We start from the raw sequence: 26,392 nt of genomic DNA on the forward strand, positions 1-26,392 counted from the left end.
TGAGGTGGCCACTGAGCTGCGCATGCGCCATGTGCCCCTGTGGCGTAGGACCTCGTCGCGTCGCGACTCACCGCGAGGCGGGGCCTGTTGCTGAGGGGCTTCGGCTGTCAGAGTAGACATGGGGGCCGGCCGCACGGGGGCTGTGTTTGCCGCCCTGGGAGTGCTTAGTGTCTGTGCGGCCAGCGGCTCAAGGCCCGTGGCGGAGGGGGAGACCAGCGGGGAGGTGGAGTGGGTGGAGCCGTGGGACGGCGCAGTTTTCCGGCCTCCCTCCGCGCTGGGCGCAGTGGGGGTGGCGCGCAGTCCAGGGACCCCGCGGCTGGGGAGGGGGGAGGCGGTGGACCTGCCAGTGCTGCTATGGTGGAGCCCAGGGCTGTTCCCTCACTTCCCGGGCGACTCGGAGCGCATCGAGTGCGCGCGCGGCGCGTGCGTGGCGTCCCGGGACCGACGGGTGCGGGGAGACTCGCGGACGCGCGCACTGCTCTTCTACGGCACTGACTTCCGCGCGTCCGAAGCGCCGCTGCCGCGCTTGGCGCACCAGAGCTGGGCGCTCCTGCACGAGGAGTCGCCCCTCAACAACTTCTTGCTGAGCCACAGTCCGGGCATCCGCCTCTTCAATCTTACCGCCACCTTCAGCCGTCACTCGGACTACCCGCTGCCGCTGCAGTGGCTGCCCGGGACCGCCTATCTGCGCCGCGCGGCGCCTCCGCTCCCGGAACGCAGGGACTGGCGCCGCCGGGGCTACGCGCCGCTGCTCTACCTGCAGTCCCACTGCGACGTGCCTGCGGACCGGGACCGCTACGTGCGCGAGCTCATGCGCTACATCCCGGTGGGTGAGGGCGGGGCGGGAAGGGGAGGGTGGCGCGCCGGGCTGAGGCCGCGACCCCTGGTGTCCAGGCCGACGTGACATATCTTTTTTTTTTTTTTTTTTTTAACATTTTTACTGGAGTATAGTTGCTTTACAATGGTGTGTTAGTTTCTGCTTTATAACAAAGTGAATCAGTTATACATATACATATATCCCCGTATATCTCTTGCGTCTCCCTTCCTCCCACCCTCCCTATCCCACCCCTCTAGCTGGTCACAAAGCACCGAGCTGATCTCCCTGTGCTATGCGACTGCTTCCCACTAGCTATCTGTTTTACATTTGGTAGTGTATATATGTCCATATATACGCTACCCATACCCTCTTGACGGCGTGCTGTACCCCACTCAGGTGGACTCATATGGGAAATGCCTGAAGAATCGGGAGCTGCCCACGCCGCGGCTACAGGACACAGCCACAGCCACCACTGAGGATCCAGAACTCTTGGCCTTCTTGTCCCGCTATAAGTTTCATTTGGCCCTCGAAAATGCCATCTGTGACGACTACATGACGGAAAAACTGTGGCGCCCCATGCACCTCGGTGCTGTGCCTGTGTACCGCGGCTCTCCCTCTGTGAGGGACTGGGTGCCCAACAATCACTCCATCATCCTCATTGACGACTTTGAGTCGCCGCAGAAGCTGGCAGAGTTTATTGACTTTCTGGACAAAAATGATGAGGAATATATGAAATACCTGGCATACAAGCAACCTGGGGGCATCACCAACCAGTTCCTTCTGGATAGTCTGAAGCAGCGGGAGTGGGGAGTGAATGATCCTTTACTGCCTAACTACCTTAACGGCTTCGAGTGTTTCGTCTGTGACCACGAACTGGCTCGGCTGGATGCCGAGAAGGCCCATGCAGCCTCTCCTGGGGACATCCCTGTCCCTGAGCCTCATATTGCCCAGCCCTCACACATGGACTGCCCAGTGCCCACACCTGGCTTTGGCAGTGTGGAAGAGATTCCTGAGAATGACAGGTAACGGTAGCTGGGGTCTCCTGTGGCTGTCAAATCAAATGATTTACTGACTTGCTTCCTGCAGGCAATAAATTAGCACTAGGTGCTGAGGGGATGTTGTATAAGGAAATTATGACATGGGATCACTCTGCCTTTAAGGTATCAAGAGTCTAGTTGTGGGGATAAGACAAACTGCGAAAGCTCAGTAAAAGATGTGAGATATCATTCAGGGCAACAACATACAAAAATCAGCTTTTGTAAACAATGTTTGCAGTAGTTCAAAAAAAGCTTCAACTAGAGCAGAGGGCCCGTTCAGGGAAGCAATGGGGGAGAGACAAAGCTGGGCCAGGTTGTACATATTCTGAATACTAGGCTCTGGAGCTGGACTGTCCTGAAAATCAACTCAGCTATTTATGGAGCACCTTCAGCATGGTGGGGCTGGGGATGAGAGATACAGAAGAGAGTATTCTGAGGGAGGTTTGTCTGCAACAATCAGGGTTTATACCTGTTAACCTGGTGTAACTATTAACAGCACCTCCTTTCACTCTTAAGATTACCCTGATTTGGATGATAAATTATATGTTTGTCCTAGACAGAGTAGAAGGGATGCTTTCAAAGGATGATTAACAATGGTGGGCAGTGTGGATTGGAAGGGAAGTGAGGGGGCTACTGCAGTAGGTGGCAGAAGGTGGTGACATTGGGAAACAAGGTCAGCATGGGAGGTGGGGTGGGGAAATGTTGAAGCCACTTGCAGCAAACCACACCTGTTGGGGGGAGGGGTGATAAAAGATTATTAGCCGTGAGAAAGAGAGGCTGCTAGAATGTCCTGCAGAGATCACCTTGGACAGTGGATGGCAGCAGAGGGCAGGCACAGTTTGGTCCTGGGAGTGGAGGTAATTTGTATCCAGTAATTTACATCAAGTAATTTGTATCTAGTTTGTGCTGAACATAATATTATGATTTGTCAGAGGAAAAGTGTAACACATTAAAAAAAGAGAAACATTCAGGTTCTGTCTCATCAAGACACTGGATACTATTGCACTTTCATTTTGATTATTGAAATAGGTGTAACATGAAAGGTAACCATCTAAATATGCCCCCTTGCTTTTCTTAGGGAGATTACTGTGTCCATAGTTTGGCCCCTGTCCTGCCTGCCTCTTAATTCCCTCCACATTTAGGGACCAAGAGCAGGCAAGTCAGGAAATTTAACTCATTGGGGGAGGGGGGGTGTTGTGTGATAAATTTGTGTTTGTGGCTTACTGCCTGTCACTTGGACTAATACTGGGTTTACTTCACATTTCCTTTCCTCAAAGCGGATCCCTCGTCCTAGCCATAAACCACTGTATCTGCTTAAGATTTCTTTGGCCATTCAGAGAAAGGTAGGACTCATAGCTGTGCTGAGGTTCCGTAATCCAACTCCCATTTTGATGTTTCAGCTGGAAGGAGATGTGGCTGCAAGATTACTGGCAAGGCCTGGACCAGGGGGAAGCTCTCACTGCCATGATCCACAACAATGAAACACTGCAGAGGAAATTTTGGGATTACCTAACTGAGATCTTCATGAAAAGGAACCAAAATCTCTAATTACTCTTGCAAGAGTCCTTAACTTGATAGAGCTAAGGAGATGGAAGTCCTTATTCTAGCGTGGGACATGAAGGGTATCTGCTACGCAAGTTCTTAATGAGCACTGTCTTACCATGAGTTCAAAGAATAAGTTATATCTACTGATATTTTATCCTAAAGATGTGTAGCCAGGGTCTCAGCCTATGGTAATAGGGCCTCTCCTCATGGAGAGATGGAGGCATCCAGTTCTTGGTTTAGTGGGAACCAGAAGCCTGAAACACCCATTTGATTAAAGGTGCTGATCAACAAAAATTTTAAAGAACTGCTTATTTCTCTAGCCGTATCATCCTCTCAGTCGTGATTGGGACAACATGTTAGTACTTGGCTGTGAATGAGGTAAGATGGGCCAGGTTTAGCATCTTTAGAAAACTACTGTGCTATTCCTCAAACCATTCATTATTCAGTACCTTTCCCAATCTCTTTTCCTCATCTCTTGCTTTATAAACTGTTATGTTGGTGGTGAAGCAAAACTCCTGGGGGGTTGTATTCTGGCTCTCTGGAGTTGTATTTTTTATATCATTTACTTTGCTTTTCATGTCAACCTTTTCATTTTGAATGGCTTTTTCTTTCCTGGTTTTCCACAATTTCTGATGGAGACGGAGTAGCCTTGCCACCATTCCCACATTCATTTTCCCCAGCATTAAACTGCCTGTAGATTTGACAGCTTTTCTTACTGCTGGTTTGCTTCTTATCTAGGGCATATCTGAAATTCCTTCTCCACTCATGAGTAGAAAGATTCAGTGGCTAATAAATGTCATGCCAATTTAATGAATTGTCCTGCTCTATTTTAGATTAGAGATGGAGTTTCAGGCTGGAAATGACAGCAGAAAAAGCTATAATGATTTTGAAATGTTGGTGAATCTAAGTGCAGATTTTTATAAGTCCTTGATCTCTTCTGTCTGCCTAATGAACTCTTCTATTATTTTTATATGCTACAAAAGTCCATTTCCCCCCAAAACTCATGAAAATTATGGCAGAAAAAAACAGCCCAGCAATACAGCTCTAGTAATTCTTTCATATTCTGTGGCACTTTTCACTTTAAGTGGGATAAATATTCCAACTTCATTCACTCTATTACTGTTACAACGCACAACTTTATAGTACTTACTGAGACTACATTTTGATGGAGCCCACCCACCTAAGCTCAAGGGCATGAGAAGCGAAGCAAGACATTTAAGCCATCACAAGTGGCTGGCTAAATAAAAAGTTGTTAGTCAGATTTAGGGAGGTAAGATCCTTCTATTGCTGTGGTTTAAACATACAGCTTAATGGACAGGGAGACCATTTGCTTTTTCTGGGGCAGTGGAACAAGAAAGAATACCTTGGATCTTAGAACTACCCTGGTTGTAATGTTGTATTAATGAGTTATCACTAGAGAAGTTCCATAGCTTATCAATATGTCTGGTTTAAATTAGTGTGTGTGTATGTATGTATATATACACACATTAATTTACAAACATATATATATATAGTTGTAAAGACTGAAGAGGAAGATGATGCTTATGACTTCAGTACAGACTATGTATAATAGAATCTTGTCCTTCTATAAGGTTTTGTTGGGTTTTAATTTTTTTTTACATCTTTATTGGAGTATAATTACTTTACAATGGTGTGTTAGTTTCTGCTCCATAACAAAGTGAATCAGCCATACATATACACGTTCCCATATCTCTTCCCTCTTGCGTCTCCCTCCCTCCCACCCTCCCTATCCCACCCCTCCAGGCGCTCACAAAGCACCGAGCTGATCTCCCTGTGCTATGTGGCTGCTTCCCACTAGCTATCTACCTTACGCTTGGTAGTGTATATATGTCCATGCCTCTCTCTCCCTTTGTCACAGCTTACCCTTCCCCCTCCCCATATCCTCAAGTCCATTCTCTAGTAGGTCTGTGTCTTTATTCCTGTCTTATCCCTAGGTTCTTCATGACATTTTTTTTTCTTAAATTCCATATATATGTGTTAGCATACGGTATTTGTCTTTCTCTTACTGACTTACTTCACTCTGTATGACAGACTCTAGGTCTATCCACCTCATTACAAATAGCTCAATTTCGTTTCTTTTTATGGCTGAGTAATATTCCGTTGTATATATGTGCCACATCTTCTTTATCCATCCATCCAATGATGGACACTTAGGTTGTTTCCATCTCCGGGCTATTGTAAATAGAGCTGCAATGAACATTTTGGTACATGGCTCTTTTTGAATTATGGTTTTCTCAGGGTATATGCCCAGTAGTGAGATTGCTGGGTCTTATGGTAGTTCTATTTGTAGTTTTTTAAGGAACCTCCATACTGTTCTCCATAGTGACTGTACCAATTCACATTCCCACCAGCAGTGCAAGAGTGTTCCCTTTTCTCCACACCGTCTCCAGCATTTATTGTTTCTAGATTTTTTGATGATGGCCATCCTGACTGGTGTGAGATGATATCTCATTGTAGTTTTGATCTGCATTTCTCTAATGATTAATGATGTTGAGCGTTTTTAATATTTTGAGCAGACTGCTAAGCTGTTCTGTGTGTGATATACCAGCTTTTTTAAAAATTAATTTATTTGTTTTTATTTTATTTTTTTTGCGGTACGCGGACCTCTCACTGTTGTGGCCTCTCCCTTTGCGGAGCACAGGCTGCAGATGCGCAGGCTCAGCGGCCATGGCTCATGGGCTCAGCTGCTCCGTGGCATGTGGGATCTTACCAGACCGGGGCACGAACCCCTGTCGCCTGCATTGGCAGGTGGACTCTCAACCACTGCGCCACCAGGGAAGCCCATATTTGTTTTTATTTTTGGCTGTGTTGTTTCTTCGTTGCTGTGTGCAGGCTTTCTCCAGTTGCAGCGAGCGGAGGCTACTCTTTGTTGTGATGAGCGGGCTTCTCATTGTGGTGGCTTCTTATTGCGGTGGCTTCTCTTGTTGCAGAGCATGGGCTCGGCTTCAGTAGTTGTAGTTGTGGCACGGGGGCTCTAGAGCGCAGGCTCAGTAGTTGTGGCACACGGGCTTAGCTGCTCCACGGCATGTGGGATCTTCCCGGGGCCAGGGATCGAACCCGTGTGCCCTGCATTGGCAGGCAGATTCTTAACCACTGTGCCACCAGAGAAGCCCACCAGCTTGTTTTTAAATTTAGGAAATCTAGCTCTTTAGAGCTAGATCAAAGCTAACATCAAGTATTTATTTAAAAAAATAATGGCACCTGCTTGGAATGGGGTGAAGATTTACAGAGAATTTACCATTTTTGGTTGACGTGAAACTATATAATATACTGCAAAATGGAAATTCTGCAACAGACCTCGCAATAAACATTTATATATATGGGGTGCTCATATATTGTTTATATATGAGATGCTTCAACAACTAGGGTCCTAAAGATGTGGCCAAGCAAAGCTATAATTTAGGCTGGGTTTCACTGCCAGGGTGGTTCGTTTTTCTTTTCCTTTTTTTTTTTTTTTTGGCTGTGCTGCATGGCTTGTGGGACCTCAGTTCCCGGACCGGGGACTGAACCCGGGCCCTCGGCAGTGAAAGCACAGAGGCCCAACCACTGGGGAACTCCCCTTTTTTCATTTTATTTAATAAACAATGCCCTTCATAACAGCATGGAAAGTTTTCTGTTTGGACTTTTGCAGAAAAGAATAAGAGAGAAAGACAGACCTTTGAAAATAATTATGTTAAAATTTGATATACTAAGGACTCTCACAAAAGAAGCCAAATTCAGGACTCTGATTTCTAAACTTGCAATCTATTTAAATGCAGATGCTAGTTTATATAGTGCAAAATACATTATTACCCAAGTGCAAAATAAGGTTAGGACTCAAATTTCATTATGTGCAATGAAAAGGGTAGGTGATGGTTATGCAAGGTGTAGAATCATCCCTACCTCTCCTGTCTAATTACAACAGTTCACACTGGCATTACCTTAGCACTTTTATGTACAAAGTAGGCCAGTTTTTTATGAATGATTGTGGCTGGAGACTCATGCCTGCTTTGTGGTCAGTGCTTCCCAGACTTTCTCCTTTATTCCTCTTACCATAAAAGTATTCAAAACCAGGTGCTACATTTCTACAAGGGAAAGCAGAACCAGGAATAGCCACATGGCTATCTAACTAAAGGCTTCACTTTCTCTGTGGAGAAAGCAAGCAATGTGAATTTTCTCTGGATTGGGGCCCAGCCTGCTCTGTATACAGTAGCAGACTTGGGGTTATTGGTGGTAGAAGTTCTGATAGGAATTAGCTTTATTTGTGTTGCTGCAGTGGGGGTGGAGCATGGGGCTGATGCCTTTATTATTCCCGAGTTGCTTCTTCGATTATCACAGGTTTAATTTTGTATAATAAATGGCTTCTTTTTAAACATTGTCTTCTGCTTGGTTTTATTTCTGGGGTGAAGATGGTAAAGCTGGAGACTTGCAAAAATATTTCAAACATTTGTTCATTTAACAAGTACTTATTGGCACTACTCTAGGCCTTGGGGATACAGCACTGAACAAGATAGACAAGGTCCCTTCTCTCATGATGCTTACATTTTAAATGGGTGTTGGGGGGTAAGGCTGTAAACAAACAATAAATGAACAAGATAATCCAGACTATGATAGGTACTCTGAAGAAAATAAAACAGGTTGGTGGTGGTTTGGATGGAAGTCAGGGAAGTCCTCTCTGACATGAACTGGGACTCAGTAGAAGAAAAAGAACCAGTCATGCAGAGATAAATGGGAAGATTCCAAACATCTGTGATAAGTGATTAGCACACACTAAATATTGCTTCTCCATAGTAGTCATCTTATGAACTACAAGCTTGTCCAAGTTATGCTTCCATTACCAGAGACACTTCTTGGAGCTCATGTGTAAATGCCTTGAGAATGAGTGGTTCATCTTTGGGTTGAGTTTTGTAAACAGCTAAAAGTCACTTGGTGGGGAGGAGGGGGCGGGGGGAAAAAAGTAACTTAGAACCAAGTCTGATTAAAGCCAGGCATCATAATTGAAGGGCCAAGTGTATAAATAGGAATGGCACTGCTAAGTACCTTCAGAGGATTGGCGAGAGGATTAACTAAAACGATGAATGCGAGAAAGTGCTTAAACCTCACCCAATCCAGTGAGATCACTACAAATGAACAAACGATATCTAAGCAGCAGCAGCTGTTAGAGTAAATGAGCCTATTTTTCTTCGCGGCTTCAGAGTGGCTCTAAAGGTAATCAAAACCAAGTTCTTAAAGGTTTATTAAAATAAAATCATTCCCAACGTAGCATCTTAAACTCTCATATTTTGGTTCGCTCCTATTCTCTCTGCCCTTGCCTGTGTCAATCACCCTCTAATCCAGACTTTACCACCAGAAACTAGAGTCCATTTATCAGGCCTCTTTCCTGGGTGTTCCCGGCCCAGTACTGCCCCAAGACTTCAGAGCCCGGAGCCTACAAGAGTCAGCGTAGATTCACAAAAGAGTCCCAAAGACTCCCCTCCTAACCTGCACAAGGGTCTGCACCAGGCGGGATCCGAACCCGGCATCAAGGCGACCCCGCCAAAAAAAGAAAAAGGTGCATGCTGGGGCGGGAGCGGGGGGTGGGGGGTGGGAGAGGTTGTCGCCGAGTCTCGTCGAGCTCGTAGGGGTCACGCAGGGTCACGCAGGGTCACGCACGGCGCCGCAGAGCCTGCCGGGAGCTCGGTGAGCAATGGCGACGCCCAGCCTCCGGGGTCGGTTAGCAAGGTTTGGAAACCCGCGGAAGCCCATACTGAAGCCCAACAAGCCCCTCATCCTAGCTAACCGTGTCGGGGAACGGCGCCGGGAGAAGGGCGGTGAGCAGTCGGAGCCGTGGAGGCCCCAGAGCGGAAGTCGGAGGAGTGCAGATGGCTGCTGGGTGGGAGGGCCGGAGGGTAAGGGTCTCCTTGTGACTGAGGGTCCCCGCGTTCTGCTCTTCCAGAGGCGACTTGTATCACGGAGATGTCAGTAATGATGGCTTGCTGGAAGCAGAATGAATTCCGCGACGAAGCGTGCAAAAAAGAGATCCAGGACTTCTTCGATTGTGCTTCGAGGGCTGAGGTGACAGGAGACTCCTGGGGTGCCCTTTTGGGAGGAAAATGGGGGGCATACAGTAATGTTTCTTACTGTCTCTTGCTAGGAGATAAGAAAGTCCCTCTCATTCTAAAAGGGCGAGGAAGTTTTTGGAAGCTACCTGAGTCACGCCAAAGTGGGAAAGGTTACCGTTTTGAAGGCATTGTGATCTTGAGCGATTTGTTTCACTGGTTTTAGCTTTACTTGGTGCAAAATGAGGTTAATATTAGTATCCACCTTACAGAATTTTGTGAGTGTCAAGTGAAGAGATGAATGGGAAAACCACTTTGTAAAGTTTAAATTGCTGTTCAAATAGACATTATTGTCTGAAGTAGAATTAAAGATAGTAAAGGACAGGTTGTTTGGTTTCCAGCCTAGACTTAATTGCCAGCTGGCATGGTAGCTTCAGACCATACAGTCATTCTTGGATCCCAAGTCCTTTTGATGAAAGGGGACTGGGAAGATGACACAGATCTCCAGGCTGGTTAATACCTTAGTGTGATTTGGGGTGTTGTGAGAACTATTAGCTTAGGTCAGGGCCAACTTTGGAGCTATCATTTTAATTTTTGTTCTTTCAGGCAGCCCGAAAAGTGAGATCAATCCAGGAGGACCTGGGAGAGTTGGGGAGTTTACCCCCCAAGAAATTGAATAAGTTGTTACATAGGTTTCCTAACAAACCTCATGTCAGCTGAAAATGGAGAAGCATTTTCAATGACTGGACTATAGCTTCTGAGAACTATGCAGAGGCATTTTAGAGATGTTTGCACTGCCATGCTGTCTTTGAAGAGTAGGAGGCAAAACACTTTCTTTTACCCTTTGGAATCATTATGTGGGTGGAAATTATGCTTTATGCTGAAATAAAATCCTCTGAAGAGAACTTGGCCTTTTGTTGTGGATTAGGTACTCCCACCATAGTTGAACCTTGTGTCCTCCCCTACACTCTGGAAGGTCTTTGCTCCCTAATTTGCACCAGGTGCAGGACAAAAACCTTTGTCTTGTCCTGCATTTGAAGTCCTGTATACCATTAAATGCCCTTGCCTTTGGATGCATTAAGGATGTTGGAGTCTGTCTATATGCAGAGTTTTTTGCCATCATCTGTAAGTATTTAGCGACTACCTATTTTGTGCATAACCCCTGCAGGGTGCTGTGGGAATAATCAGAAGTTCACAAACTGATGACCCAAAGTTACTGCAGATGAATTTTATTTGGTCCACACAGTTAAAATTTTGTTTTTAAATTAGCTGACCACATTCAAAAATAGGAAAAATGTCATAAAAAGCCCACCTTTTAGCTTTTCTTAAAAAAATCAAAAGATCTGGCAACCGTAGTTTCTTATTCCCACATGGAAATAAAGATTAATCAAGTAGAGCTGATTGTCGTTTGTCTCCATTCTCCAGGGATCTGGCCACAGGACTCTCCCAAATGATGAGACTGAGACTTAATTGGCAATTATCTTCTTTGTGTATCACCTGTTCACTTCTCTCATTAAGTTATCTGCCTAGCTGCTGAAGGCATTTACTTTTGTGACCTCCTGATATTAGAACAGTTGTATAGCATTTTATGTATACTCTGCCCTTCCAGGCATAACTGAGTTAACCTTTTCTATATACTTTACAGCACATACATCCCTTTAAATGTACAAAGGGATCATTGGGGGTTTTAAAGCTCCAGTGGGATAATTATTAAGATAAAGAAGGGGCCGTGCCTCCTTGACCCCCCCACAGTTACCTCTTTCTATAGTCCACATACCCCATTGGTGGAGCACTGGGCAGTTGCCTAGTTCTGCAAGCTGTTAGGAAGAAGCTCAGTGCTTAGGCATTTTGGACTAGCCTTGGAAGTTCTTAACCTACAGTCAATAGACTCCCAGTAAGAGGTCTGTGAATATGGATGAGAAAAAAATTTTATCTTTAACCACAACTTAGATTGAGCATTTCAATTAGGGCGGTGGGAAACAAACCACAGTATTACTAGCAATACCTATGTGAAATCACAGTATCTCAATATTTAAATTCATCACTTCAATATTATGGTAGTTATTACACTTGCTGCTGGATCTTATTTAATGTATAAATAAATACTATGTTACAAATTTGTTTTATTAATATTTTGATAATTGTATTTCAACATAAAAGGTTTCCTTTGTAATTCTTTTATTTTGTTTACTTATAAACAATCTGAGAAGGGGGTCTCGGGGCTTCACCAGGCTGTTAAACGGCCCATGGCACAGAAAAAGGCTAGGAACCCCTGGACTCAAAGGCCCCACTGACAAACAGTGCAACCATCTCCTGAAATCAAACGCCTTCTTTTCCTGTTGCTTCGCCAATTAAACCCCATTAAAAAGTCTTCTGGAATGCAGGCTTCTGAACTACAATTCCCAGAAGGTGATGCGGCCCCCGGGACCTATCCGGAGTTAGGACAATAACTCCACCCAATAGTTCCTGTGTTTGTCTCTTGACAGCCTACAACTCCCGACATGCGTGGCGGCTGCTTATTTCTTTGGGACATTATGGACGCCGGGTTATTGCTGGGATCTGTAGTCGTTTCGTATATTTTTGGGGGTTGGCTTCCTCTTACGGTATCTGGGGGTGGGCTCGAGAAAAAAAAGCAGGAAATGTAGCAATTAAACAGGTTCCTTATACCCGCGCGTACCGGCTCGGGTTCCTGGGCGCGCGAGGGCGGAAGTGGTGGTGGCCGGCGCGGCCGGAAGTTCAGATCAGCTGATGGGGGAGGCGGCGCCGCAGCCGCCAAGAGGCCCCGGCTTCCGAGCGCTTCGTCCGGGCCTTGAATCTCGGAGACTGGCCACGATCCCCGTTCACACCTCGCAGTTGGGCAAGGCCCCGTCCCGTGTCTCTCCCAGGCCTGAGATCCTCGCCCGGCACGGCCGCCCTGAGCGCCCCGGCCACCCCCAGCCCCGGCTCGCCCCTCAGGCCCCGGGCCTCCCCACAGCCCCCGGCCGGCGGCCCAGGCCCCGGATCCGCGGGGGGGGGACCCGGCCCCGGGGGGTGCGGGCCCCATGGAGCTGATGTTCGCGGAGTGGGAGGACGGAGAGCGCTTCTCTTTCGAGGATTCGGACCGCTTTGAGGAGGATTCGCTCTGTTCTTTCATCTCCGAGGCCGAGAGCCTCTGCCAGAACTGGCGGGGATGGCGCAAACAGTCAGCGGGGCCCAATTCCCCCACTGGCGGCGGTGGCGGAGGTGGCAGTGGCGGTACCAGAATGCGAGGTGAGGGTGAGCTGGAAGGAGGGGAGCGGGCAGGCCCTGCTCCGGCCTTGCTTGAGAGCTGTCCCTGCTCGGGAGCTGTCCCAAGCTGTCCTTGCTCGGGAGCTGTTCACGACTCGCTTTTCCGGTCTTCCTGGGGCTGCCTTCTCCACACCTGCGTGTGTGTGTGTGTGTGTGTGTGTGTGTGTGTGTGTTGGAGTGATGGCTGGGAAATTCTGGGTTGGATAGGATAGGATTAAAGACAGAAAGTAGATCTTCTGTGGTTCATTTGCCGTAAGAGATGGGGTAAAGGAGAAGAATTCCCTCTTTGACTTGGGAGTACTTACCGAGTTCAGCCTGAGGCAGGCCAGAAAATAGAAAAGAATGTGGGTAGGGGGTGGATTGTGAAGAAGTGACCACTTGAGGTGTGTCACCCCATTGCAAAGTGTATTGGGAGCTTCTTGATTCAAGGTGATGATCTCTGATCCCCGATGCACCAAGAAGGGATTCCACCCAGAGCAAAGTGGAGGTGAACTGGCCTACGAGAGGGGTGTCACATAGGTTTAGATCAGAGACTTGGTTCCTGGCCATATTGAACATCTGTCAGAAGCCAAGCCTGGGACCACTGTACTAAAGCCTTAGATTTCCTTCATCTGGGGCCTGGGGAAGAGTGTGCGTACTTGACTCTTGAGTCTCGTGAAACACTCTTCTTGCTTTTCACTTGAGTTTCTTTCATCCTTGGGTCTTTCTGATGAGTGCTGTGAAGAATTTTGCTTTTGTTAAAGAAGATGGAGAAGAGAGTGATAACAGAAGCCCCGCAGACTCAGGACTCACCACATTCTTGCCTTCCTCAAGGCACAGTTTGAGCTTCATTGGAAGTGGACTTTTTTCACCAGTTGAGGGGTTTAATTTGTGATTCTACTTTGGACATTCTAAGGTCCTGTTTTCCAAAAGGCCCCGGAGAGATTTCCAGCACCCCTTAGGGACAGAGGGAAATTTACATGTGTCACTGTTTAGGAGTGGTAATATTTACCTTCATTTGGAGAGATAGCATATGCCCTGTACACACACACACATCATAGGTAGTTTCGCTATGGGTCTTCTATGGGCTCTTTGCTTCTTTCATATTTGCATGTGTGGGTAGGCTTAGAGCTCCCTCACTTTGAGGGAAGTAACTGAAGATGGTGGTGAAGATTTTCAGCATATTGGTATCTTTATGAACAGGTTAAAATCTAGGAAAGCATGGCATTCCCCCCCTCCCCTGCCAACCCTACCCTTTTTCAGTTGCTCATTTATAAAATAAGAAGACTTACTTTTTTTTTAGAAAGGTTCCTTTCAGCACCATTATTTTCTATATGTCTTTTAATCTGACTAGCAATTTGGTGAGATATGCAGTCTGTTGCGTTTCACTGCTTTTTGATTAAAACAGTGTGGGAAACTTTGAATGGTAGCTCCATCTTACTCCAGGTGAGTCCAGGAGTGGCAGCCAGGTTCCCTCGGGGTAACCTCTCCACCCCCAACCCACACCCCAGGGCATCCACTGTGGGAAGCCAGGGCTCAGGTGTGCCAGAGAAAGTGCAGACTCTCTCTTGCTTCTGGAGGTCCCTCTCAACTCTTCTGGGCTCTGGCCTATCTTCCCTCCTTAGATGGAGGCATGGAGTCATTTAGAGGGATAGTAAAAAAAAAAAAAAAAAAAAAAAAAAGGGATAGTAAAAAAGAAAGGGACAGTAAAAAAAAAAGCACTTAGAGAAGCGAATGCCAGAGGAGATATATACACAATGTAATATGAATCTCAAGTGCTAGGAATATGGGAAATTAGATGCCAAGCCAGGTGAGACTCATTACTTGCTAGGATCCTGGGACACACCTGTTTGGCTAGGAGTTTCTGGGATATCCCTGGTATCTTCTAGCAGGCTGTAGGCTGGGGATTGTTTAGCTCTCCTTCCCCAGATGGAGTCTTAAGGGTTAGTGTATCCTCACAGGAGGGTCCGTTGGTTTTTCATCCAGATGTCCTCTTTCCTTCATAGTGAAGGCGGGGAGGGGGGAGGGCGCATCAAGATGTGGCATTGGCATCGGTGCCAAGTAATCATGGCCCTTTTTGTTTCCCCTCCTCTTTCCCCTTACCTCAACCTTTGTTTCCAAAGATGGACTGGTGATCCCGCTGGTGGAGCTGTCAGCAAAACAGGTGGCGTTTCATATCCCATTTGAAGTGGTGGAGAAAGTTTACCCCCCGGTGCCTGAGCAGCTCCAACTCCGAATTGCTTTTTGGAGCTTCCCTGAGAATGAAGAGGATATTCGGTGAGGCTAAAGGACTGACGGTGGGGAGTGGGGTCCTGATGTTCCACACCGTGCGCTGGGCTTCCTATGGAACAAAGGGCACCGTACTTGGGGCTGCGGTAAGGAGGCAGCCGGGGCAGGGAGTACCTGGGATTTTCCCCAGCACGATGTGACACTGGGGAGAGTGCCCAGGGCGTGGTGGTCTCTGACAGGGTCTGTGGAACGGTATTTGCTGCATTGTGGCCATGTCTTCTTCTTCACTCCCAGACTGTATTCCTGCCTGGCCAACGGCAGTGCAGATGAGTTCCAGCGAGGGGATCAGCTATTCCGCATGAGGGCTGTGAAGGACCCCCTGCAGATTGGTAAGGGCCCCTCACCAATTGGTACTTCCTGCTCCTTCCACCCCCTGTGTTAAGAATTAAGGAACTACTGCAAGAAGCTGGAGCGGGTTGTCTGAAGAACTGCAGGGCCAGGGTCAAGGGCAGAGACCTGTGTCTTGGTGGCTCTCCCTGACCATACCTATGTTTCTCCCCAGGGTTCCACCTGAGTGCTACAGTGGTGCCACCTCAGATGGTCCCCCCCAAAGGGGCCTACAACGTGGCTGTGATGTTTGACCGCTGCCGGGTCACTTCCTGCAGCTGCACCTGTGGGGCTGGGGCCAAATGGTGCACCCACGTCGTGGCACTCTGTCTCTTCCGCATCCACAACGTGAGGCCCTCCCAATTTATCCTGGCCCTATTCTCCGCTCCACCCCCCCTTCTCTGCTGCATGCCTGGCCACAATGTGAGCCCCCTCTCCTCTCCTACTCTGCCTCCCTGTCCCCAGCTCCGATGTCAGCAAGCCTTTTCCCAGATTGTTTAATTTCTCTTGGTGTTCCCTTCAGGCTTCTGCAGTCTGCCTGCGGGCCCCAGTGTCAGAGTCCCTGTCTCGACTGCAGAGGGACCAGCTGCAGAAGTTTGCTCAGTACCTCATCAGTGAGCTCCCTCAGCAGGTGAGGGAGGTTGACACACCCTCTCTGACTAGTCCAGGGCTGCATATCAGCCTTCCTGTTAGGCCCAGGCCTCCTTGGGTCACCTCTGCCTTTGTGTCCCTTTCCCCCTCAGATCCTGCCCACAGCCCAGCGTCTCCTGGATGAACTCCTCTCCTCCCAGTCAACAGCCATCAATACAGTATGTGGAGCCCCGGGTGAGTGTGGTGAGAAAGAAGGGCAGCAGGAAGAAAGCAAGCTTGGGGGTGCAGAGCGCCACTTACTAAAGGCGAATCCAGGCTCCTACCTCTAGGTGACGGACTGCCTGTCACCCCCAGACCCCACAGCAGGGCCGTCTGCCTCTGATCAGAGTACTTGGTATTTGGATGAATCAACACTCACTGACAACATCAAGAAGACACTGCACAAGTTCTGTGGCCCCTCCCCTGTGGTGTTCAGGTAAACAGGATCTCTTCATGCCTGTGTCTGTGGTGGGAGGGGCGCATCCCTCGGGCCATGGCCAGTTTCTTTGTTTTAGTAATGCATACCTCTCCCACTCCCCCCCCCCCCACTCGTACACTGCCTGGCGCATACGACATGTTACTAGTGAAATCAGTGGGTGGTGACAATTTTATGTAGTCACAGAGTGGTCTGCCCTTAGGTAGAGCAGGAGTTATTTTGCTTCCTTTCAGCGATTGGGAAACTGAGGCAGAGGGCGATTAAGAATTTTTGTCTGGGTCATACCTTTTCCCCTGTGCTCTGTATTTTGACCCCTTTTGTGTCAAAGTCCTGTTGCTCTTTCACCTGCTTTATTCAGCCCCATCTTAGGGTCATCATTTTCCACTCTGCGACTTTCACAGTGATGTGAACTCCATGTATCTGTCTTCCACGGAGCCTCCAGCTGCTGCTGAATGGGCATGTCTGCTGCGCCCACTGAGGGGCCGCGAGCCAGAGGGAGTCTGGAACTTGCTTAGCATCGTGCGGGAGATGTTCAAGCGGAGGGACAGCAATGCTGCCCCCTTGTTGGAAATCCTCACCGACCAGTGCCTCACCTACGAACAGGTAATCCCGCAGAGCTGGGGAGGCCCGTGCTGGCTCATCCTCACCCGCCGTTAACCGCACTCCCCTGTTGATGACAGGGACACTGCGTGGGGCTCCTCTGTCTTCCTCTAAGTTGTTAGGCTCATCTCAGAGTCCTCTTTGTTTCCAGATAACAGGCTGGTGGTACAGCGTGCGCACCTCAGCCTCACACAGCAGCGCCAGTGGGCACACAGGCCGCAGCAACGGGCAGTCAGAGGTGGCGGCCCACGCATGCGCCAGCATGTGTGACGAGATGGTCACACTGTGGAGGCTGGCTGTGCTGGACCCTGCGCTCAGCCCCCAGCGGTGAGTCTCCCCCAAGGCTCACCACCGCCGGGAGATGGGGCCAGCCCTGGACAGATCGAGCCCTCATCTCCTGTACATAGACACACGTACCATTTTTCTAGTCCTAGGGAAATGGGAGGTGCTGAGCATTAGGGTTTCCAGTGATTTATGAGTTCTTTTCCTGAGAGGCTTTCTTCCATCCCTCCTCTAAATAACCCACTTTCCCAAATCCCTGAGTATTCGAGTGATGTCTATGGGGCTGGCTCAAGAAGCGCTTCCTGGGGTCCTTCCCTGTGCCCCGCTTCCGGGGAATACCATCTCCCTGTTTCCTCCGGTCCCTGCTCGGCGCAGTGTAGGCCTTACAAGCCCTCCTGGCCCCCGCTTTGTTCCCACAGGCGCCGGGAGCTGTGTGTGCAGCTGCGCCAGTGGCAGCTGAAGGTGATTGAGAACGTGAAGCGGGGACAGCACAAGAAGACCCTGGAGCGGCTCTTCCCTGGCTTCCGGCCGGCGGTGGAGGCCTGCTACTTCAACTGGGAAGAAGCCTACCCCCTTCCCGGTGTCACCTACAGTGCCACTGACAGGAAGCTGGCCCTGTGCTGGGCCCGAGCCCTGCCCCCTCGACCAGGTGCCTCCCGATCCGGGGGCCTGGAAGAATCCCGAGAGCGGCCCCGCCCTCTTCCTGCTGAGCCAGCTGTGCGGCCCAAGGAGCCTGGGGCCAAGCGCAAGGGATTGGGTGAGGGGGTCCTCGCATCGCAGCGGGGTCCCCGCCGCCTCTCGGCCGAGGGGGGAGATAAGGCTCTGCATAAGATGGGTCCAGGTGGGGGCAAAGCCAAAGCATTGGGGGGGGCTGGCAGTGGGGGCAAGGGCTCAGCAGGCAGCGGGAGCAAGCGACGGCTGAGCAGTGAAGACAGCTCCCTGGAGCCGGATCTGGCTGAGATGAGCCTGGATGATAGCAGCCTGGCCCTGGGTGCAGAGGCCAGCACCTTTGGTGGATTCCCAGAGAGCCCACCACCCTGCCCTCACCCTGGTGGCTCCCGAGGCCCTTCTACCTTCCTTCCTGAACCTCCAGATACTTACGAAGAAGATGGTGGCGTGTACTTCTCAGAAGGGCCTGAGCCTTCCACAGCCTCCGCTGGCCCCCCTGGCCTACTGCCCAGGGAGCTTTGTACCCGGGACGACCTCGCTTCCACAGATGAGAGTGGCAATGGGCTCCCTAAAACCAAAGAGGCAGCCCCTGCGGTTGGAGAGGAGGAGGATGACTACCAGGCGTATTATCTGAATGCCCAGGATGGCGCTGGGGGCGAGGAAGAGAAGGCTGAGGGCGGGGCTGGGGAGGAACACGACCTGTTTGCCGGACTGAAGCCACTGGAACAGGAGAGCCGCATGGAGGTGAGGGGGCTTGGAGGGGACTCTGAGGGTGCCTCTTAGCCATAGCTGGGAGAGGGACCACCTGCCTCTGGTTGCGAGTGACAGGACTGTTGTGTGACTGTTAGAATCCTGCAGCAGGCTCCTAACTGGCCTCGCTGCCTGCAGTCCATTCTCTTCTCTCCATGTTGATCTTCCTGGAATGTATAATTTTGTCACTGCTGCTTAAAACTCTTCAGTGGTTTCCCATTACCCTTAGGGTGAAGATGAAGGGCCTTGGCATGACCTATGAGGCTTCACTTGTTCTGAATTTTGCCTGCTTCTCCAGCCTCATCTAGCTACTATGTCAGTTATACTACACTCAGTTGAGCCATCCCCGTAGCTTGCCATGCTCTCTCTTACATCCATAGTTTTGTACGGATTGGCCTTTCTGTCTGGAATATTCTTACCTCATCTCACCTGGTTAGCCCCTGTTTCTTCTTCAGGCCTCAGAGATCTTAGAGATCATGTCCTCTAGGAGGTCTTCCCTGAGACTGCCCCTCTGCCCCAAGTCCCATTGAGGTATCCTGCCCATCTGCTCCCCTCTGGACCTTTCCCAGTAGTAGCCAGCTTCACACCTGTTTGTGTGTTTATGTGTCTGTTTCTCTAATGTGCTGTGAGTCTCTGGTATACCCAGGACTAGCATAGGGCCCAGTGTATAGCAAGTGCTCATGGGATATTTGCTGCATGAGTGAGTATGGTGTCCTGCAACATGTTTGGTGCCCATGTCCTCTTTCCAGATATTATTTGCCTGTGCTGAGGCCTTGCATGCTCACGGCTATAGCAGTGAGGCCTCCCGCCTCACCGTGGAGCTTGCCCAGGACTTGCTAGCCAACCCACCTGACCTCAAGGTAGAGCCGCCCCCTGCCAAGGTGAGAGAGAATCCCCCCTCCCTCCCCAGTTACCCATAACCCTCTCCCATGCCCCACCCCAGGCTAGAGTCTCCTCCCTCCACCAAGGCGAGTCAGACTCATCTGCCTGCCTCCTTGTGCTTCCCTCTTTAGGGCAAGAAGAACAAGGTTTCTACAAGCCGTCAGACCTGGGTGGCTACCAACACCCTGACCAAGGCGGCCTTCCTGTTAACAGTGCTAAGTGAGCGCCCAGAGCACCACAACCTGGCCTTCCGAGTGGGCATGTTTGCCTTGGAGCTACAGCGGCCCCCAGCTTCCACCAAGGCCTTGGAGGTCAGAAGTTCTATCTGAATCTTGCACTGCCATCTCCTCAGAGACTCACACCTTGATCTCCATTGGGGTGATTGAGGTCTTAGTTCCTCCCTATGCCCTCAGGTGAAGCTGGCATATCAGGAGTCTGAGGTGGCCACCCTGCTCAAGAAGATTCCTCTGGGTCCGAGTGAGATGAGTACTGTGCGCTGCCGGGCAGAGGAGCTTCGGGAGGGGACACTCTGTGATTATCGGCCTGTTTTGCCTCTCATGTTGGCCAGTTTCATCTTTGATGTTCTCTGTACTCCAGGTATGATGCCTGACACTACAGAAAGTGGGGAACTGGGGCAGGGGTAGCTTTCTCTAAAGAGAAACCAAGAGCCCCAAGGCTCTGAATCGCCTGTAAGAAGCATCGGGCAGCTTCATGGAAGGATCTGGAATGATGAGTGTCTTGGGTTTCTTCCCTTTTCATTCTGTCCCATGCTATTTCTGTCTTCTTAACTTACCCCAAATTTTATCCAGTGGTTTCTCCCACGGGTTCCCGGCCCCCAAGTCGCAACTGGAACAACGAGATGCCTGGGGATGAGGAGCTGGGATTTGAAGCAGCAGTTGCTGCCTTGGGTGAGTCTGTCAGTGTCTTGAGCACGTGTGTGAGCTAAGCCTGGCCCAGGCGTTGAAGTGCATGAGACATGAGCCCTCTTCTGAAGGGGCTCTATGGTAAGGGGAAAGCCAGCATGACATGTATGTGCCATGACACATAGTGCCTACGAGACTGAAGAATTGAGGGCAGAAACGTGGGCTATGAATGTTCGGTGTTATAAGGACAGCAAAACAGGACTCTAGGGAAAGGCCTTAGGAAGGGGATAGAGTATGGAATATGGGTTAAAAGATCAGTTAAGTTCTAGGTAGGGGGACAAAACACTGTGAATAAAGACAGGGGCAATCAAGTCTTCATGAGAGTGGGGAGCCCAACTTCCCTGAAGTGATGGATATGTTGGGGTGATAGAGAAGGCCAAATTATGAAGGTCTTAAAAAGCAGACCAGAGCTTAGGCCAGATGTATTAGGCAGTGGGCATCTTCCATAGGGAAGGTGGGTTGGACCAGGAGAACTCCTTACTTCACATGCTAGTGGCTGGGGAGCCCTGGCCTGTTTACCCTTGGCTGTCTTGCAAGTTATGGCTACTCACAAACCCCATGAGCGCCTCTTTCTCACAGGCATGAAGACAACAGTGAGTGAGGCGGAGCATCCCCTGCTATGTGAAGGCACACGTCGGGAGAAGGGTGACCTGGCCCTGGCACTAATGATCACTTACAAAGACGACCAGGCCAAACTCAAAAAGGTAAGGGATTGAGGTACTGGGATTTCGACAGGCAGAGAGAGCAAATTTTATCACCTTTCTCAGGGGTTTCTAGTATAATGGAAGGGCTATTCTACCTACAGGAGATACCGGGGGAATCTTGGGAACACCTCGTAAAGAACATGAGAGACCAATGGTTCTTATAGGAATGCTTGGGCTTGGGGTGGAAGAAGAGAAACAGGGGGCATAAAGTCGTTCATTCATTCATTTATTTCAATATATATTGAATATCAATATACTTAGTCCTGTGGTAAATGTTATAGGGGATACCAAGATACGTAAGCCAGCCCCTGTCTTCCAGCAGGTTCTCCTGTGGTTAGAACTGGGAAAGTCTTCCTGAGGAGGAAGTATTAAGCTGTTTCAAGGAGAAAGAAAAGTAATAGAAGTCAGGAGATAAAGGGCATCCAGTCACCGCTTCTCTGTCTTTCAGATCTTAGACAAACTCTTGGATCGAGAGAGCCAGACGCATAAACCACAGACACTGAGTTCGTTCTACTCATCTAGCCGCCCGGCCACAGCCAGCCAGAGGTCTCCTTCAAAGCATGGGGGCCCATCTGCTCCAGGGGCCCTGCAACCTCTGACCTCAGGCTCTGCAGGGCCTGCTCAGCCAGGGAGTGTGGCAGGGGCTGGGCCAGGCCCCACTGAGGGCTTCACAGAGAAGAATGTGCCTGGTGAGGTGGGGGCACTGGGCAGGGGGGATGTGTGGTATGGAGCTGTGTTGGGCCCCCCTTTCCCAGGCTCATCCCAATGTCCTGTCTTCCCTACGCAGAGAGTTCCCCACATTCCCCCTGTGAGGGTCTCCCATCTGAGGCAGCTTTGACCCCAAGACCAGAGGGAAAGGTCCCCAGCCGCTTGGCTCTTGGCAGCCGTGGAGGCTACAATGGACGGGGCTGGGGCTCACCAGGGCGGCCTAAGAAGAAGCACACAGGTAACAACCCATGGGATGACATGGAGGGAAGGATATTCCTGAAGGTTGGAGTCTGAATTCTGGAGCTTCTGACTTCTGAGACTGTCTTGTCTTGGGGGGGGGTTAGGCATGGCCAGCATTGACAGCAGTGCCCCTGAAACAACGTCGGATAGCTCCCCAACCTTAAGCCGGAGGCCACTTCGAGGGGGCTGGGCCCCTACCTCCTGGGGCCGAGGACAGGACAGTGACAGCATTAGCAGCTCGTCCTCAGACTCCCTTGGCTCCTCGTCCTCCAGTGGAAGTCGCCGGGCCAGTGCCAGTGGAGGGGCCCGGGCGAAGACAGTTGAAGTTGGCAGGTCAGTGGGAAAAAACATCCTTGTCTTCTGACCTGGCCCACCCCGAGAGCCACATCCCTAGTGTAATCCAACTGTTGTCTCCGTCAGCATCCTCACTTACCCTGGTCTTTTCCAACCTACCTGGACACCCACCTCAGAGAAACCCCAATCCCTGTCCCTACCCCATTGCCCCTTCAGGTACAAGGGCCGCCGTCCTGAGAGTCATGCCCCCCATGTACCCAATCAGCCGTCAGAGGCAGCTGCACACTTCTACTTCGAGCTGGCGAAGACAGTGCTGATCAAGGCAGGGGGCAACAGCAGCACTTCCATTTTCACACATCCATCTTCCTCAGGGGGCCACCAGGGTCCTCACCGTAACCTGCACCTTTGCGCCTTCGAGATTGGGCTTTATGCCCTTGGCCTGCACAACTTTGTTTCTCCCAACTGGCTCTCACGTACTTACTCTTCCCACGTTTCCTGGATTACAGGTAAATCCAGCATCTTGATTTGGGTATGGGAAGGGGATTAATCGATGATGATAAGTCATATCCTTGTGGAGTTACTGACCTGATAGGAGAGATGCCATTCCCATTCCCATTGCCCGTGCTAACCCCACTCTGCTTTTCTCTCCTTTTTCTGAAGGCCAGGCAATGGAGATTGGCAGCGCAGCCCTGACTATACTGGTAGAATGCTGGGATGGGCACCTGACACCCCCTGAGGTTGCATCCCTGGCTGACAGGGCATCACGGGCACGAGACTCCAATATGGTGAGGGCAGCGGCGGAACTAGCCCTAAGCTGCCTGCCTCATGCCCATGCGTTGAACCCCAATGAGATCCAGCGGGCCCTGGTGCAGTGCAAGGAGCAGGTATTTTTACAGGCAATTGCGGACCTGCTTTGGGGCATCTGGGCAGGGAGGTTGGGTCCAGCTCCTGATTCCCATATCCTGGAGTTCACAAACTATCCAGTTGGTCCTCTCATGGTGACACTTGACATAGTAATGTGCTTTCACATCTATTACATCCTTTACCTTACAACTCTGAGAACAGGATTATTCGTATTTCATAGGTAAGGAAATGTGGCCTATAGTCTAGGGACCAAGATGATCACCAGGGTGGAGTCCTTAGGGGAAGCCTCAGGGAGATGATGGGACTTGGCTGGGAGTAGCTAAATTAGTTTGGAACTGGGACTGGTCAACAAGTGTTTGTTCATTGTGTGAAGCATTCACTGCTCTGACACTGACTCTGGGCACTGGCCCTGACCTTAGATGCCTCCCCAGGAACCAGCCAACTCTGAGGGAGACATTGGAATGTCATCTAGAACTGTCCCTGAGTAAAGCCCTTCCCCCTTAACCCTCTGTGCCCCTCCCTTCCAGGATAACCTGATGTTGGAGAAGGCCTGCATGGCAGTGGAAGAGGCGGCTAAGGGTGGGGGCGTATACCCCGAAGTGTTGTTTGAGGTTGCTCACCAGTGGTTCTGGCTATATGAGCAAACAGCAGGTGGCTCATCCACAGCCCGTGAAGGGGCTACAAGCTGTAGTGCCAGTGGGATCAGGGCAGCTGGGGAGGCTGGGCGGGGGCTGCCTGAGGGCAGGGGGGTCCCAGGGACTGAGCCGGTTACAGTGGCGGCGGCGGCAGCAGCAGTGACAGCGGCCACAGTGGTGCCAGTCATCTCGGTGGGGTCCAGTTTATATCCGGGTCCAGGACTGGGGCATGGTCATTCCCCTGGCCTGCACCCCTACACTGCTCTACAGCCCCACCTGCCCTGCAGCCCTCAATACCTCACCCACCCAGCTCACCCCGCCCACCCCATGCCTCATATGCCCCGGCCTGCCGTCTTCCCTGTGCCCAGCTCTGCATACCCACAGGTGAGTATGCAGTGTTCTACTGGAGATTGGGCATGTGGGAGCACATTGGGAGTTCACGGGGGGTTGGAGTGGGGTACTCCGGGAGGATAACAGCGCTGTCCAAGAGTCCTGGTGAGGTGGCGGGAGTCGCGGGACCCAGCCCAACTAAGATAAGAAATGCAGGATACCCAGCTGTGGGATGAACGGGGAAGAGCTACATCCTAATATAATTTGGAATCTCCCTTTTTTTCTTCCCGCCTCGAGGGTGTGCATCCTGCATTCCTGGGGGCTCAGTACCCTTACTCGGTGACTCCCCCCTCACTTGCCGCCACTGCTGTGTCTTTCCCCGTCCCTTCCATGGCACCCATCACAGTACATCCCTACCACACAGAGCCAGGGCTCCCACTGCCCACCAGTGTGGCCTGTGAGTTGTGGGGACAGGGAACAGGTGAATGGAGGGGAGGCACACCGGGCAGGGGACGGGGGGGAGGGAATCCTCTCTGTCCCTCTCTGGGCTCTGAGTTCCTCATGTGGCTTTCATCCCACCCTCAGTGAGCAGTGTCCATCCAGCTTCCACGTTTCCGGCCATCCAGGGTGCCTCACTGCCTGCCCTGCCCACACAGCCCAGCCCTCTGGTGAGCGGGGGTTTTCCACCACCCGAGGAGGAGACTCACAGTCAGCCTGTCAACCCGCACAGCCTACACCACCTGCACGCCGCCTACCGTGTCGGTGAGAGGAGGGCCCTTCCTGTGCCCCCACCTGCAGCCAGAGGCTCTTCCGTGACCCCTCCCCACCATACCTCTTAATTGGTTTACTGTGGGGTCAGGTACGAGGCTGAGGTAGAGGGTGGAGGACGCACCCTCACCACGTGCCCACCCTTTTCTCCCAGGGATGCTGGCACTGGAGATGCTGGGTCGCCGGGCACACAATGATCACCCCAACAACTTCTCCCGCTCCCCCCCCTACACTGATGATGTCAAATGGTTGCTGGGGCTGGCAGCAAAGCTGGGTAACACCTCCCCTCCCCAGGACCATTGTCCGCCCTCACCTGCTCCCCCCACCTTCCCATCCCAGACCTCCTTCCTAGCTCTTGCTCAGAGTTGAGGCCTTGGTCGGGTATGTGTGCGTGCGCGAGGGGCGGGGGGCTACCTCAGCTCCTGGGGTGGAGGGAGGCTCTCTGCCAGGCCAGAGCTGAGATTAAAGTTGGGTCCCTAGGGCAGAGGTGGCCACCCCCGTCTCATGCCCCTCCCCCTGCCCCCCAGGAGTGAACTACGTGCACCAGTTCTGTGTGGGGGCAGCCAAGGGGGTGCTGAGCCCGTTTGTGCTGCAGGAGATCGTCATGGAGACGCTGCAGCGGCTGAGCCCCGCTCATGCCCACAACCACCTGCGTGCCCCGGCCTTCCACCAACTGGTGCAGCGCTGCCAGCAGGCATACATGCAGGTGATAACCCAGGAAGTATGGAGCAGGGTGGAACACCTTCTGGGCAGGCAGGGAACAGATCACCCAGCACGCCAGGGCGGAGGAGCCTGGTTCTGTGCTTAGTGGCTTATCCTCCCCACGTCTTCCAGTACATCCACCACCGCTTGATTCACCTGACCCCTGCCGACTACGACGACTTTGTGAACGCGATCCGCAGTGCTCGCAGCGCCTTCTGCCTGACACCCATGGGCATGATGCAGTTCAACGACATCCTGCAGAATCTCAAGCGCAGCAAACAGACCAAGGAGCTGTGGCAGCGGGTCTCACTCGAGATGACCACCTTCTCCCCCTGAGTCTGGCCCCCCTAGGGCCCTATACAGGGACACAAGCCTGTGGCTATGGGGACCCCTCACAAAGGGGGAATGAATCTTGGCTGGACAGATCATCCCCACTCAGTTCCCTGGTAGCCCAGACTGGCAGCTGTTCTTGGGGCCAAGATGTCTCAGACCCTAGAAGCCTAGGGTTGGGGGAGACAGCCCTGTCTGGGAGGGGGCGTTGGGTGGCCTCTGGTATTTATTTGGCATTTATAAATATATAAACTTCTTTTTTACTCTCGTCTGCCTGGGCCTTTCCCTTCTTTCCCTCCATGTGTGGATGAACCTTGAACTGGGGCAGAGGAAAATCTTGATACTT

The 26,392-nt window shown here is 51.0% G+C and overlaps 3 protein-coding genes across 10 annotated transcripts; all 3 read left to right on the plus strand.

Moving 5' to 3' along the window:
* The first annotated feature begins 78 nt into the window (after nucleotides 1–78).
* FUT11 (fucosyltransferase 11) lies at nucleotides 79–5,060 on the plus strand. The gene is made up of 3 exons (XM_029245468.1): nucleotides 79–826; nucleotides 1,214–1,839; nucleotides 3,255–5,060. Exons 1-3 carry the CDS (start codon nucleotides 119–121, stop codon nucleotides 3,400–3,402), a joined length of 1,482 nt encoding a protein of 493 aa, XP_029101301.1. The 5' UTR covers nucleotides 79–118; the 3' UTR covers nucleotides 3,403–5,060.
* Nucleotides 5,061–9,046: 3,986 nt separating this feature from the next.
* Nucleotides 9,047–10,342, plus strand: CHCHD1 (coiled-coil-helix-coiled-coil-helix domain containing 1). The gene is made up of 3 exons (XM_029245701.1): nucleotides 9,047–9,209; nucleotides 9,335–9,453; nucleotides 10,044–10,342. The coding sequence occupies exons 1-3, from the start codon at nucleotides 9,086–9,088 to the stop codon at nucleotides 10,155–10,157; spliced, it is 357 nt and encodes a 118-aa protein (XP_029101534.1). The 5' UTR covers nucleotides 9,047–9,085; the 3' UTR covers nucleotides 10,158–10,342.
* Nucleotides 10,343–11,932: 1,590 nt separating this feature from the next.
* Nucleotides 11,933–26,391, plus strand: ZSWIM8 (zinc finger SWIM-type containing 8). Of its 8 annotated transcripts, none has more exons than XM_029245287.1 (26): nucleotides 11,933–12,686; nucleotides 14,807–14,960; nucleotides 15,207–15,301; nucleotides 15,475–15,647; nucleotides 15,823–15,930; nucleotides 16,043–16,124; nucleotides 16,245–16,365; nucleotides 16,767–16,968; nucleotides 17,117–17,292; nucleotides 17,667–18,660; nucleotides 19,416–19,547; nucleotides 19,680–19,859; nucleotides 19,962–20,145; nucleotides 20,358–20,456; nucleotides 21,051–21,175; nucleotides 21,624–21,864; nucleotides 21,963–22,121; nucleotides 22,228–22,456; nucleotides 22,634–22,923; nucleotides 23,078–23,301; nucleotides 23,809–24,300; nucleotides 24,544–24,727; nucleotides 24,832–25,008; nucleotides 25,169–25,288; nucleotides 25,542–25,720; nucleotides 25,849–26,317. In XM_029245287.1, exons 1-26 carry the CDS (start codon nucleotides 12,479–12,481, stop codon nucleotides 26,050–26,052), a joined length of 5,532 nt encoding a protein of 1,843 aa, XP_029101120.1. In that variant the 5' UTR covers nucleotides 11,933–12,478; the 3' UTR covers nucleotides 26,053–26,317. The 8 variants fall into 8 exon arrangements, with proteins under 8 accessions (XP_029101120.1, XP_029101118.1, XP_029101115.1 ...); XM_029245285.1 differs by having other exon boundaries at nucleotides 15,475–15,722; nucleotides 25,849–26,313; XM_029245282.1 differs by having other exon boundaries at nucleotides 11,934–12,686; nucleotides 15,475–15,722; nucleotides 25,610–25,720; nucleotides 25,849–26,391.
* The last annotated feature ends 1 nt before the right edge of the window (nucleotide 26,392 follows it).

The sequence above is a fragment of the Monodon monoceros genome, unplaced genomic scaffold (genome assembly GCF_005190385.1).
Source record: "Monodon monoceros isolate NGI ecotype Baffin Bay Population unplaced genomic scaffold, NGI_Narwhal_1 Super_Scaffold_4, whole genome shotgun sequence".
NCBI classification, from domain to species: Eukaryota; Metazoa; Chordata; class Mammalia; order Artiodactyla; family Monodontidae; genus Monodon; species Monodon monoceros.